This window comes from Sus scrofa, chromosome 3 (assembly GCF_054392235.1).
Source record: "Sus scrofa isolate SSC_HxYL_T2T_F1_AM1 chromosome 3, Sscrofa_HxYL_maternal_Yorkshire_Landrace_v2.0, whole genome shotgun sequence".
Classification (NCBI taxonomy): Eukaryota; Metazoa; Chordata; class Mammalia; order Artiodactyla; family Suidae; genus Sus; species Sus scrofa.
The window spans coordinates 103,929,387-103,944,709 of record NC_139385.1 but is presented as its reverse complement, the minus strand read 5'-3'; the positions used below and the strand labels follow the sequence as shown (position 1 = coordinate 103,944,709).

At 40.1% G+C, this 15,323-nt stretch overlaps 1 protein-coding gene and 1 long non-coding RNA gene across 18 annotated transcripts in view; one reads left to right on the top strand and one right to left on the bottom strand.

Annotated features, from left to right (window-relative positions):
* LOC146404815 (uncharacterized) overlaps nt 1-15,323 on the top strand; it is a 779,473-nt gene that overhangs the window by 207,675 nt on the left and 556,475 nt on the right. The gene's annotated exons all lie outside the window — the stretch shown is intronic.
* Nucleotides 1-15,323, bottom strand: part of FSHR (follicle stimulating hormone receptor) — a 169,190-nt gene that overhangs the window by 19,521 nt on the left and 134,346 nt on the right. For 7 of the 9 annotated variants that reach the window (XM_085015918.1, XM_021085884.2, XM_021085881.2 and 4 more), the window contains 4 exon segments: nt 7,586-7,657; nt 6,207-6,284; nt 737-805; nt 551-625 (listed from right to left, as the gene is read on the bottom strand). In XM_085015918.1, the coding sequence (XP_084872044.1) occupies nt 551-625; nt 737-805; nt 6,207-6,284; nt 7,586-7,657 (294 nt within the window). 9 annotated transcript variants of the gene reach the window in all.

The following is a 15,323-nucleotide window of genomic DNA, read 5'->3' as shown; positions in this document are numbered from 1 at the left end:
AAGGGGGACCAAAAATAAATGTATGTGTGTATCTTACTGGATGGAGGGAAACTCCTGGACCTTGAGGGTGAGGATGGAGAACTGTGCTTTCTCTTTGAGGGAAGAGAGGTTCAGCAGAGGGGTTAAGAGTCTATAATATGAGTCAGGCGAGCTGGGTGCTAAATCTGTGCTCTAAAATTTCCATGACTTTGGGTGAATTAATCTCTCCAGGGCAGCAAGTTTTTCCTTCTCTAAAATGGGAATAATAATAGTTCCTGCCACAGAGGATATTGTGAGGATTAAATTAGGAAATGTGCCCTGAAGCTTTTAAAGCACTCTCTGGGACTTGATAAGATCTCATTAAATGTTAGCTGCTGTTATTATTGTTACGTTATTGAAAGTTAGAAGGTGGATCATCCCTAAATTGTCCTATAAGTTTTTTAGATGATGCAAACAAAATTTGATCTTAATTGGCAGTCCTGTCTGGGAAGTCTCTCTGAATTGGAGAATGTTGACTTCTAACTTGTAGATCCTGCTCTCTAGCATCTGGAAAATGAGGGAAGCTACTCACAGAATGACTGGTCCAGAGGCTCCCTGGAAAACGTCATTAGGCAATTCTTCCAAATTATCGTTATCACTTAGATTCCTGGGGATGGAGTCGAAGAAAGAAGAATGAAAACACAAAGCCACATAAACATCACTGTTGTAAGAGCCATTTCCCTCTAAATGGCCTGGAAGAATAGTCAGGGCTACTTACAGCTCATCTAGTTGGGTTCCATTGAATGCACAGTTGTGTATTTCTCGAATCCCATTCTTACTCAGCCATCTGAAATAAAAGACCCATTAAAAAACCAATAATGTCAGATGCAAACGATACAGGGGTTTCATAATTGGAAGCACTGGGGCAAGGTCAGGCAGTGCAGGTTAGTGGCATAAATGAAATACTGCCCTTAAGGTTCCGGGATAAGGGTGAGGAGGAGACTTAATTTATCATTGTATAACATTCTGTAACATTGCAAGTTTGCATTATGTGCAAGTATTCTTACTCAGAGAAATCGGTGAAGTTTAATTTTGCTTTTTTTTTTTTTTTTTCCTTTCAGGGCTGTACTCATGGCATATGGGGGTTCCCAGGCCAGGGGTCAAATCAGAGCCACAGCAATGTGGTATGTGATCCGTATCTGCAACCTACACCACAGCAATGTGGTATGTGATCCGTATCTGCAACCTACACCATACCTCATGGCAACACCAGCTCCCTGACCCACTGAGCAAGACCAGGGATTGAACCCACACCCTCATGGATATTAGTCGGGTTTGTTACTGCTGAGTCACAGTGGGAACTCCCTGAAATTTTTGAAAAGGCACACTTAGGCATAGAAGCCTGGATCCTGTAAGGACTCAGTACACATCATTCATGGGCAGAGACAATGCAGGGAGAATCTACAAAGATCTTCCCTGTTCTGAAGGACAGAAGTCATACCATTATTGAACAAGTATTTATGAGACAGAGAAAGAACATTTTGTATCACCTTTCTTTAAGGTCTTAAGCCTCTCACCCGTGCTCATTGACAGCAGCAGGCCTGGCTGTCATCAAAAAGTGATCTAATTAAGCTGTCAGACAACCTGAACATCTCCTGTGACCCACAGGGACCTGGTTATTGGAGGTTTGTGGAGGTGGCTCTGGGTTAAGCCAGAAAGGCAGAGAAATCAATTACAGAAACTGTGGGCTGTGTCAGGGTGAGGCGGTGTGAGTGGGGGCTGGAGGAGGCTCTGCGGGTGATAGTCCTGGATATGGAACAGTCATCCTGATGGTGCAAAGAAGGTCAGTGAGCAGGTTTGCCTGGACAGGGGAGCTCAAGGACACCTTGGGCTGACAGCTCTGCATTGCTATGCTCCTGGGTGGATCTGAAAACAGCAGAAAACCAAGGTCGGGAGAGCTTAGCCCGAAGAGCCTCTGATCACTTGCTCTTGATTTGCTGTCAGGTCCTTTTCCTTGTCGGGCTCAGTGGGTTTACAAATAACACTGTTCCATAAGCTGACCCAGGAAGCTCCTGTGCATTGAGGACTTTGACGGCTTCTGGCGCTACAATGAGTAGCTCAAGATGCGTCAAATCACAGGAGAACAACTGTGTGTGTGTGTTTCTTCCTCCTGAAAGGTGGTTCGCTAAAAATTCCAGAGAGGAGCAAGGCAAATCTTTTACAACATTAGTGACAAATTCGTGGATTCTGATGGCCAAGAAGTAGCGTGTACCCCAAATCCTGCCCCTTCACCACCCACATGTCTCTGGCACAATCCAGCCTCCTGACTGATTTGCTAGCCTATCCCTGGGTAGTGAAAATTCCTGGAGGCAGCTGCCCCTAACCTGTGGGATGTGGATCCCTGGGGCTTTTGGATCAAACATGAGTCATCAAACTTTTCTGTCTAGGGCTCAATAGTAAATTTTAAATTTTGTGGGCCAAGAGGCAAAATGGAGAATACTACATAAATACTTTATATAGGTACTTATTAAACAGTTTCCACAAAATCTTTACTGACCAAATATAAAATATAATATTAATAATTGACTGCAATTTTTTTGTAATATACTATGGACATGAATTAATTTTTTTTCTTTTCTTGGGGATAATATTTTGCTTAACTTAGGCTCAGTGTTTGTGTTTCCTATCATCAAAACATTCACTTGTCAAAGCCAGTCCCAGGTCATGGACCAGAGTTGGCCCATGGGCTGTATCTGGCTTCATCCAACAGAAGTGGTGGGCATATCCATATGGGCTTGATCTATCTTTTTTTCATAGACTAAATAATATTTTCTGCACAAATAGATATTTGTCAAATTTGACAAATTTGTCCTACAAATGGATATTGCTATGATTAAATAAAATACAAACTAACTTAAAAAAGAATTACTGTATTCAAAATAGACCTTTGTCTTTATGGATCTCCTTAATCAATAAATACCATCATATGGAGAGGGGGTGGCATTTTTCCATGTCAACAATAGATCACCATACAATAAACAAATTTATGCCCAAATTTCCTGCTCCAGGGTTTAGGCAGTAGGACTCTCAAACTACTACCAGAGAAGGTGATACTTATTATCTTTTCTCTTAAGAGAGGTAGCACTGATTTTAAAAGCACCCTCATGATGATGATAGAGCAGAGTGTCAGCTAAGGAATGACTGGATCATGGTTTTCCTTAGCTTTTTTTGTCCCTTCCTTAGTGTGGTCACTCAGTGAGGGCTCAGAAGGCTCTAGAAGTAGAGTCTGCCCTCATCCTAAAGAATGAACGTGCTGGGGGGCCTGGCCCATGAAAGCTCAGGGAGGGGCAGGTGCATGAGATGGAAGCCAAGTGAGGAAGGGAGGAAATGCACATGAAGCGAGCGGTTCCTGTGGTGGGGTGTGCTGGGAGCTGGCACACAAGTAAGCTCATTGTATTTCTTCTGACTTAGTCCCTTCTGCTGGTGGGCCATAGCCAGGTTCTTCCCTGTTCAGACTTTCCGGTTATGGGGGCAGTGTGGGGGTGGGGAAGGACTCAGAGGCATCCTCTTGGTGGGCTTTTATTCCTCATCGCCCTCTGAGCTGCCATCGAAGTGTCTGATGATCCTTCATTGTTGGGCTTTTTTTCTTTTTTTTTTTTTTTTTGAGATTGATTGATCAGGGCTTTAGGATTTTGAAAAATGTCAAGGCATAGAAAGCTTTTCCAGGCATCAGAGCCGGTTTGCCAGGCTTCCCCTCCCCCCAGTACCCTTGCATGTCCCTAGGGGGCGAAAGTGCTCCAGCATCCAGACAAAGCACCCAAACTAAGGACAGCTGGAGACTTGAATTGTGGTGTGTAAGGATCTTCTGATTCTATTATTTCTGAATTAAGGACCATCTGAGGTTAAAAAAAAAAAAAAAAATCCTGTTTTCACAAAGGGGAATTTATTCTTTAGAGACCTGTCTGAGGAGTACTGACTCTGAAGAAAGCTGTCCTTGCTTGCTAGGAGAGTGTGTTCTAAATTCTGGGGAACCACATCATGTCAGTGAACAGGAGTCTGTGGAGAGCAGCTATGAGGGAGGAGAGTTTCTTTTGTAGATTCGAGTTTGCAAAACTGTTAAAGGTTCTTTTTTCCTTCAGTTCTTTTCCTTCTCTTGGGAAGAGTTAGGACTGTGTAGCTCAGGATGGCTTGCCTTCTTTCTTATGTCCTGGACAGAAAGGATGTGTGTCAATGTGCAACAATGAGAATGCTATTAGCACACACCCACTTTTGAAAAATTGAGATAATTGACATCTAACATTATATTAATTCCAGTTTCCCACTTATATATTCTGTATGAAGATATTCTATTAATAAACTTGCTGCATTTTAACATGAACGAATTTTGAATCACTATGTTTTAAAATGACCCATGTTTACAGCAAGATTTAAAGAAGCACAAGCATCCAGGTACAACTGATTACATTTATCACTCATCTTCCCCCTCCATAGTGTATACCAGGAATCCCTGTGCTGTGGTATTTGTGTTACAACCCAGCAGGCCAGTATTACTCTGGTACTCACCATTTTCTAAAAGTTCACTTTTATCTTTTTTTTTTTAAATCCTTCTTGGCCTTGCTGATTCTGTTTCCTCTGCTTGTCCTTTTCCAAGGCTGTGGCTAAATCCCTCTCTTCTTTGAAGGCCCACCTTTTCTCAGCTACCCTCTTTCCCTCAACCCTCCCATCACTTCACCTTCATTCTTCTTTATACTTAGAATGATGGCTTTTATTTTGTACATATTTCATAATGTTGTGTGCATGTATATGTGTGTGTGTGTATATATATGTAGATACAGATATATATGTATTGTCTTTTTAGGGCTGCACCTGTGACATATAGGGGTTCTTGGGCTAGGGGTTGAATTAGATCTGGAGCTGCTGGCCTACCCCACAGCCACAGCATCGCCAGATCTTTAACCCACTGAGTAGGGCCAGAGATCGAACCTGCATCCTCGTGGATACTAGTCCGGTTTGTTATCACTAAGCCACAATGGGAACTTCATGTTTCTTGTATTTGAATTAGTTTTTTCTGCTTTCCTTTTCTCTCTCATGCTTCTCTTGCCCCCATCAACTTATTCCAATGCATGTGCACATGCGCTCGCATACACAAAGATTACAATTACCATGAGCATATTAAGTGAAAGGATTGGATATTATCGACAATTTTTGTCTTAATCTTATGTACTCTTGAACACATGCTTTTGATTTTATTTTTTCCTTGGCATATTCTATTTCTCTGCTAGTCTCTTTCAAACCTTTTCTATTCCCTGTAAAAAAAACTACATCAAATACTGTGCTTAGATTTATTCTTCAATATGGCTTCATATTTGCCTGCTATTTCTCTCTGTTCCCCTCCTTTGTTTTTTTGGTGCAGCTCGGTCTCTAAACCATATTATTACTATTAAAATGACTAAAATTCTTTTTAGACTAGAACTTACCTTTTTGCATAGCAGCATATTAAAGCACACAAACACAACAGTTTGTGCAATGTAAAGATAAAATACTTTCCTTGCAAGATAAGGTTGCAGTTACATGTTCTCCAAATGTCATTCTGTTCATCTAACGTCCATGGATCCCACAAACCCTTGGTAACCCTTAGTGCCCTGTTTCTTGGCTGTCTTGGGAAGTGGATAAATGGCCATGCAGGCTCCAGGCACAAACCATTAAAAGGTAGTTCATTAACAATGCAGAATGCATTTAGAAACTTTCCCAAAAGTCAGAGGGAGGAACTCAACCTCATTAAAAAACATGACTGTTCCAAGAAAATGAGAAGTCATCTTTGCTCAGCATGGGGCTGAACAGGAGTTGCTTGGCATGGTTATGAAGGAATATCCATATCTGCCTAATTCAGAAGTCTTCTTTGTCTTTTTCTTTGGATGACAAAAGCCTTGCCAGGCAATAACTAGCTTTATTGATGCATGAGCTATTCTGTCCCTCAGAACAGATGTTGCATCACAGGAGACCGTCATTCAAAGAGCAATTTTAAATACTTGAATCACACTACAGAATCGTAAATTATTAACATGGCTCCATGTTGTGATTCTGAAATGTAAAGATGGGAAATGAGAGAAAGACATAGAACCAAAGAGAAATTTGAATGGTGAAATGCCAAGGTCATCCAAACAAAAAAGGAGTGTACCATTAGGAGAAAGAAGTCATTAAATGAAAAGCCCAATGTTACTCCACTGGATTTTTTTTTCTTTACTTACAGAATCATACTTTCAAAACTTAGTCCCATGAAAGAATTTCTTTCAACAGTGTGGATGTTTATATTATCTTGAATGTCTCTAGGAGAGAGTACAGACAAATTAGATGTTTATGTCAGCTCCATTCATGTCACCTCCCCACACTTAGTCTACTTGGCATGGTGTAGTCTTTAGCTGAGGTAATGTTGGAATAGTTACTCTTCTAAAGGATGATGAACTCAAAGTTTGGGGAATAAGTGATATCTAATTTAGTATATCAGATCTTTATTGATGGCTGTGCCTGTGGCATATAGAAACTCCTGGGCCAGGGATCAAACCCGAGCCACATCAGTGACAACTCTAGATCCTTAACCTACTGTACCACAAGGGAACTCCTATCAGTTCTTCTTAAAAATGGATTTGCAGACATCCAGTCTCTTCCCTGTCTGAAAGGTTTCTTAGCTAATTCAATTATGCTGAGGTTCTAACATACCATTTTATTATCTTTGCCTCCACCTGCTCACTATGATAAAGACATTTAGGCTGACCTTTTATCTCCATATCAAACTTCTCCATCCACCTAGTTGGGCCTTCATCTTCCTCCATGTCAGTCCCCTGCTTACAGCTAGTTTCTTTCCTTTTTCTCCTTGGGTCACAGGAAAATGTTATCATTGGCTTTTCTCTTCATGACTGAAAGGATGAAGAGAGTCTCATTTTTCTGTTTGCACCCCTCATCCTCTCAAGTTTCCTTATTGGGTCTGATCTAACATATAAAAGGATTAAACTGCTTGAAACAATTTGCAAAATTGAGTGAGTGTCTCTATTTTTCTCTCTCCCCGCCCCCCTCACCTTCCTTCTTCCTTCCTTTCTTGTTAGCGCATTGCATTGCTTCCCTACCTCTTCCTTTTGGGTCTGTCCAGATTCTTCAAATAACACTATGGAAAATAAACTTGCCGTTATACACTGCCTTTTCTCCCCCTCTTTCAAAATACAGATACCTTGGGAAAAGGCAACTATATCAAATACATGATCATTAACACTTTGATGTGAATTTGTCACACTGTGGTTTCTTTATGCCTAGGCAGCCTGGGAGTCTAGAGGGAAGAGGAGAGGATGGTGGAAGAGAGGGAGTTATAGGGGGAGGAGCGTAAGGTGTGCAGTGAAGAAAGGAGAGACTTCCTGATTTGCTACAAGCTGGCTTTGTTGACAACTCTCTTATTAAGAAGCCTGCTGACTTTCTCCCAACTGAGATTAGCTGGTCTTCAGGTAAAAGCAAAGATACTTGCTCACGCAGAGCACCATATTTGGACAATGCAGTCTAAACAATGCATATTGCAGACTCAGAGGCTGTTGGGCAGATCAGCTACTGAGTAAAGAGTTGGTAAACCATTCTTTAAACTTACAGTAAAACCTTTTGTAGAGATTGAATCTTGTGAACAGCTGGCAAGTGCTTAACACCTGTGTTGGATATTAACCTAGAGAGAGACAAAATGAAAGTGAGTAAAACATGAAGCTGGCGATTTTAACAATTGCTAGAGTCCAAGCTTTTCAAACACAAAATGTTGATTTTGGGCTTTCAGAAAAATCTGTCAGAAAATCCCATAACATACCAGAATCATGCTTATGTTTTCTAGTTTAAGGCTCTAACTAGGGTCTAGTAAGCTACTGATTTCTTAGAGAAAAGAAGCTTATACCTCAGGCACAAAGGTGTGCTAGTAGGCCACAGTGCACACCTTTTTTTTTTTTTTTTTTTAATACAAAGGAAACTATTTATGGAAAAGAAGCAAACTCATGGACATGGATAACAGACTTGTGGTTGCCAAGGGGGAGTGGGACAGGGAGGGAGTGGGATGGACTAGGGGTTTGGGGTTGGTAGACGCAAACTATAGCATTTGGGGTGCGTAAGCAATGAGATCCTGCTGTGCAGCACAGGGAACTGTATCTAATCACTTGTGATGGAATATGATGGAGGAAAATATGAGAAAAAGAATGTATATATATGTATAACTGGGTCATTTTGCTGTACAGCAGAAATTGACAGAATACTGTAAATCAACTATAATAAAAAAAGAAAAGATAAATTAACATGATCTGAAAGCAGCTTGCAATTAGGTAACAGAATTTTCCTAAATCATTTCCTGTCTCCAACCTCCTTGTACTCTTTGAAGAACTGCCTCTTCTCTTCTCCAAATGATTCTGTTGAGATGAGGGCATGAGTTCCATACTCTTTGACCCCAGAGTATGCATACAGCCTAAGCTAGGCCCATCAGACTCTCTCTTGGGAAGATGTTGGAGGTTAGTTAGAGCCAAGTCTACTGATGCCATCACTCTCAAGAGATGGTCCGTAAATCTCTAGAGCTGAAATTTCCAGAGATATATTGGATCTTTCCCAAGGCCTGCTTTTCTTGGCCTGGGTTCCCCAGGAAGCAGAGTTTGAGATAAAGGCTGGTTTGTAGGTAGTATATTTGATAATATGAGTTCAGAGAGTTTGGGACAGGGGGAATGTAACGTAGATGGAGGGAAGATAATCAGTACAAGAATGAGTTACTGAGTTGGCCACTGGTGACTGGCCCTTAATACCAAGGACTTGACTTAGGAGATTTTCAAAATGGGTATCAGAACTGTTGCACTGAATGGGGGTGATGGTCTCCCTTTGTTTTTCACTTGTGGGAAAGTGCTGTTGGCATGCTTTATTAAAATTTTTTTTGTGTTATTTACTTAAAAAAAATTTCACACTGCAAAATAAACTGTTTCGTGTAGAGATCTGAGGTAACACAAGCATATACGGCTGTTTAACCACCATCACACTCAAGATACAGCACAGTTCCATCACCCTGCAAATTACTTTGTGTTGCCCCTTTGTAGTCACCTCTCCTTCCTGTTCGTACCACCTTTGCCAAAATGTCACATCAGTGCCATCATATATTATGCAACTTCTTTCACACATTAAAGTGCATTTAAGATTCTTACATGTTTTTGTATGTATCAGTCATTCACTGTTTTTTATTGCTAAGTAGCCTTCCATTGTATGGATATACTACAGTTTGCTTATTCATTCAAGGACATGTAGGTTGTTTCCAGGTTTTGTGATTATAAAAAAAAATGTGTATAGTTTGTGTGGTATGTCAGAGAGTGAGAATGAGAATGAAATAGAGGGAACAGGTTTCTACTTCTCTTGGGTAAATACCCATAAGTGGGATTGCTGGGTTGATGGTAAGAGTATGTCTAACTTTATTAGAAACAAGCAAACTGTTTCCAAATTGGCTGTAACCATTTTGCCTTCTCACCAGCAGTGTGTGAGGGTTCTAGTTGCTCTCCATCCTTTGGTTATTTAAAAATATGTATTTTTTGAATATAAAAGTAGTACATATTTATGGTGAGGCTTATGAAAAATATGGACACATCCACAGAAGAAAGTGAAAATCACCTCTACTTTCACTAACCAGAGATAGCTTCTGTTAACATTTGGAGTTTGAAGTTTTTAACGAAAACAAATAGCTTTCATGTTTGTTCCTCATCACCTTGAGATTCTGCTCATTCCCAACAGAAACATTGCCGTAACTGGATCTCTCCTAGCTTGACACAGTCCTACTCCACATTTGTTATTTAATCATATCTAACCTTCTGCTATTTTTAGATCTCTTTCCATGTGTCTATGAAGTATGCTTTTAATGAGACATCAAAGCAAGGACCATATTTAATATTCCTTGACAAGCTGTACTACTTTGTACAGATTGGGAATACAGTATGTGCTCAAAAAATATTAGGTTAATTGGTTGATGTTTCTAAAACATTTCCTCTACTGTCACCAAGAATTATCAAAACCCTTATTTAGTTAATTTACTTGTCAGGTATCATAGCTACTTGGAATAATTAATCTTAAACAGAAGCAGGGAGGTCTGGAGGCTAGGAATCAGGAGATTGTATGTGCCAGCTCTGGCATAAACTAGACAAAAGCCATTTCATTTTTCCAGGCTGGAAAAGAGGTGGAGTGTGTGAATATCAAGGTAGACTTTATATCAGATGCCTCTGTGCCCTGCCTCCCATTCTCTTGTTCCATCTTTTACTCTAGTGGTTACTATAGCAACCAGCTACTTACAGATTTAATTTAGCAGACACTGGCCTCAGTTACACTGGGTATCTTTCATTTTCTCTCCTGGACTTCTCTACCATCTCTAAGTGGGACATTTATAGGAATACACTCAACCATTCTGAAGCATGAGGCAAATCAGGAGGTACTGGGGTGTTAGCACCCTGTAAGACAATTCTTCTATTGCTGAACTTTCCCATTCCTTTGGGTGAACAATTCTGACTGTGTTCTAAATGATACCCTAGATGGTTTCTAGCATAATTGGGCCTTGATTTCATGGTGGTAATCAGCTGATAATACATTCTTTTGGGGGGGGGGGCAATCCTCAGCATATGGAGTTCCCAGGCCAGGGATCAGATCCCAGCTGCAGTTGTGACCTATGCCACAACTGTGGCAACACTGGATCCTTAACCCACTGTGCTTGATGATACATTGCTGAGTTGGCTTTTCCTCCTCTTCTCTTAGTTATCCAATTTCTTTCCTTGGATTTGAATGTAAAATAAACTACTTACTTGTTAAGCCCTTGCTCAGTTTGGAGCACCTAAACTAAGGCAAGCACTAACTTGTACTGAATTTCACATTTTACAGATTCACTGATGGTTGCTGTCTCTCTTTACTCCAAGTCTGTCTCCAGTTGTAGCTCAGCCCTGTTTCTCTTCCTTCTTTTACAGTAAAGTTTCTAGAAAGCATTGTCTGCAGAATGCCACCTTTGTTTTCTCATGTCCTGTTCATCTTTGATTTGTTGAAGATGCCCCAATTTGTTTTCATTCTACATCTCTCCACTGAAATTATTTTTATCATGCTTCAAGCCCACCAACTTGCAACCAATAAATCTAATGAACAATTAAAATTCTCATTTTTTAGAGACTTCAGTGCTGTCTGCCAGTCTCTCTCTTCTATTAGTTTCTGTCCAGTTGCACTTTTCTACTATTCTGCCTCTTTCTTTATTACTCCTTTTTAGTTGCTCTGTTATTCGCACCCCCTCCTCTGTCTGGACTCTGAGCCCTCTGCCTTTTTTCTCTACAATCTGGAAAAGTCTCATTTCCCATGGCTTAATGTGATTTCAATATGATGACAACTCCTAGATTTTTACTTACTTCTGACTTCTCTAGTCTATCTCTAACTAAAGTTTACTTCACTTATCCTTTTCTCAATGTCTCATTGACATAGTAAACTAAACTATTTTCTTCTTTTGCTTTGACCAAGCTGATTCTCAATTCTTCTTCATAAATAGCACTCCCATCTATCAATTGTTTGTTAGAAATGTGACATTAGGAGTTGCCATTGTAGCTCAGTGAGTTAAGGATCCAGCATTGCCATAAGCTTTGGTGTAGGTTGCAGACGTGGCTTGGACTTGGTGTAGTTGTGGCTGTGGGGTAGGCCCACAGCTGTAGCTCAGATTTTATCCCTAGCCTGGGAACTTCTATATGCCATGGGTTTGGCCCCAAAAAGCCAAAAAAAAAAAAAAAAAAAAGAGAGAGAAAGAAATGTGACGTTAATGTTGGCTTCTTTACCCTTATTCTCCAGCTTGCAGTCCACTTGCAGTCCATCTAAAGTCCTCTTAGATTCATTTGTCAAAAAATATTTGATTCCATACAGTTTCTGCCACCTCTACTGATAGTATTCTAGAACAGGCTACCATTATCTTGCTTCTAGATTTCTGTGCTAGTTCACTGCTTTCCACACATTTACTCTTGTCCTTTTCAAACCCATTCTACATACAGCACACAGAGCATTCTTTAAAAAAAATAAATAAGATCACTCTAGTCCTTTGCTTTTCTGTAGTTCTTTCATGTAGTGAAATCTTTACTCCTTACTGCCTACTCTTGAATGCTTATCGCCTGCCACCCTCCCCAGTTCCCTTGAGCATCAGTGGCTTTCTTTCAATTCTTCCAGAGCACTAAGATCTCCCATCTGCAGGCACATAAGCACATGCTCTATCTGGAAGACTCACCACCTGCTCCTCACCTGGCCAACCTCAACTCGTGCTTCAGGGTTGAGGTATACATGTCATTTCTTCAGGGGAGAGCTCCCTGATTGCCAGTCTAAATTAAGGTTCCTGATTTATTCCCTGTATAATCATGTTCTTTTTAGCACTTGTCCCTTACTAGCACTCATCAAAATTCTGAACCATGTAGTATTTTGTGTTTATTTGTCTATTCAATGACTGTCCCTTCACCCAGATTGTAAGTGGCATGATGGTAGAAATCATGTTTTTTTTTTTTAATAAAAACTCGATGTTGACACAGGGATTGGCATGTATAAAATGCTTGATTGTATCAGGCTAGGCAATGTGTTATGTACCATCAAAAAATGAGCATGACAAAGGAATCATTCACTAGCCATGTTCATCATGCTTAGCTGGTTTGACTTTATATGGGCAACAACCTGGCTCGCTCTTAATGAATGAGTAGCATTTTATCTAATTGAAGGAAGGAAGGATTTATGATTGTCCTGAGAACAGTACAAGTACATTATTTAATATCAATAATATGAGCTTTCAAAGCCACTCTATTTATGAGACATCTATAAATGTCTATAGATGCACAATGAAATCTTTGGTCTTTACAGAAAAGAAAACACAGAGGAAAAAATGGCTAAAATTATTCCAGCAGTTCTGAGTTAAAGACACTTAAAAAGATCTAGTGACCATCTAGTGAGATGGATTATTGGTGATAACTCTATAGCTGAAACTCTCTATAACCCCAAGATAACTCAGGAAATGGAGTTCGGATGAACACTTAGTTTTCAATTCATTTTTCCCCTTTGATCAATAAATTCATGTCTGATGGAGGCTGGAAGTGGGTAATCAGCTAGAAGCTCTATGTCTCAATGGGTTTGCTTTGGTCAAATAACTGTTTGCTGTGAAATTATTTTGATTCACTCAACCACAGTTTATCTTCAAAAACAGGTAAAGGCCTGAGGATAAAATGTCAGCAAATTTAACTTCTCCAAATGGATCTTCTAAAGAAAGGTAACTGGCTTGCAGTCCTCTCTTCTCGACAGCCAGTTTTACATTCTGAGAAGGTGTTAACACCTTTCATGCCCTACTGTCCCTAGTCTTAAGGTTACAATAATGAAAATGGGTACTTCTCCCACCAGGATGAACTTAGCAAGGTCCTTTCAGTTGATGGGAACCAGTCTCGCTCTGTCCTGCCACCTAACTAGATAATATACTTGCTGTCCTGGACAGTTGACCCCATAGCTCCAGGGCTCAATTGTCCTAAACCTCATTAGTGCTTTCATTAATCTTCAAGAGTGTTTGTGGGTTGTTTTTCTTAAATCAGCCTTGTGTGCATGCTCACTTTTCTTGTACTGGGCTATATACCTCCTTTCCATAAACCTCCACCCATCTAAGAGAGGATACTAAAGACTATGCCGTGTCTGCAGGAAGTTTGTGGGTGAATTGAGGAGCTAAGAGTAGCATAGACAAATATTCAGATAGGTCTAGTGCTAAACTGTGTGTTATTGACTGTGGGTGTCTTAAAAGAGTTCAGGGGGTGGGATAGCAATATGAATTGGATTAGTCATGGAGGAATTCTTGTAGGAAGGAGAACAAACCAAATTTCTGAGTCAGCTTAGAGCTTATTGGCCTGAACTAGAGGAGTGTGTGTAGCTAGATCACAGGAGGGGTGTGGGAGGTGGAGCACAGAGGAAACTTAGAACTAAAAGGAGGAAGCAGTATCTCAAGAACTTTTAAAGCTAGGTAGAGAAGGGTGGACTTGATGTCTAAGCAATTAGAAGCCACTTTCAGGTGCTGAAACAGGAAGTAAGAAAAGGTGGCACTCCCTGAACAGAGGTCGCCCTTATTATCATCCTCTTATCACCCTGACTTTATACTAGTGTTCAGGACAAACTAATGGGCAGTTATTAAGAAACTGCTATATAACCCACTGAACTGAGAAGAGTCGGGTAGAAAAAAGACATCCCTCTCCATCACACATGCTAACCAAGAATGCAATTCTTCATCTCTGTTCCACTAAAAATCCACCATAGCAGGGAATGATCAACTCTGAGGCTGTGTGAACCAGTTTTCTTTTAGTTTGTGAACTGAGGCAGAAACAGTGCATACCATGCCCTGAATGGCCTGTTGAGATGTTTTAGGCAAATTTGATTTAGGGCAGGGATGCTGCCAGTGGTGGTTTTAGGTTAGGGATCGAAGCACATTTCCTAGAAGCCAAGACTCAGGGTTTGAACTTGAACTCCTTTTTCTATCTTTTAATTGGTTTCTCATAATATAAGCTTTGCACTTAAATCTTTGTCTTCTTCTTCATTTAAAAAAATGTTATTAGTGCATAGTTGATTTCCAATGTTGTGTCAATTTCTGCTGTCTGGCACAGTGAGCCAGTCATTCATATATAGATAGATATAGATATATAATAAAACTAAATATAGAACTATGTATAATCCAGCAATCATACTCCTGGGCATATATCAGGACAAAACTTTCATTCAAAAAGATATGTACACCCCATGCTCATTTTTAAAAACATTTTTAATTGCCTTTTTTAGCCTCTTAGATAAGAAATCCTTCCTCCTGATGACTCTGGGATAAGTTAGTGTCCAGGGATAGATAAGGAGAAAAGTAGACTACATTTAATACATAAAAAGACTCTTGACTTTTGAGGCTCCCTGATATTGAGGTTTCTATTAACTATAGGTCCTTATTAACTGGGAATTAGCATCTCTGCATACATCATTAGAAAATATCCTAACATGTACTTTCCAAATCATTAAATAAAAATTTGATTAGTTATAGAATTACACAGACTTGGAGTTAGATGTGAGTGTGTGTAATAAGCTATGGTTTGATGAAATGGCCTTAAGACTTAGGATTAGGGACCCTGGATTTAAGTGCCTTCGCTCTCACTAGTTGGGTGGTACTGAGCTGTTCATTTACCTTGTCAGATCCTCAGTTTCTCTTTCTGTAAGATGATCTTGGGTAAGGAATTACAGGAGACAGTAGAAGAGCCTGGTTTCTTTCCTCCCCTGTTTTCAAAGCTGGGACTATTTAACTCATATTCAGTTCAAACTTGCCTTGGTCTCCATGG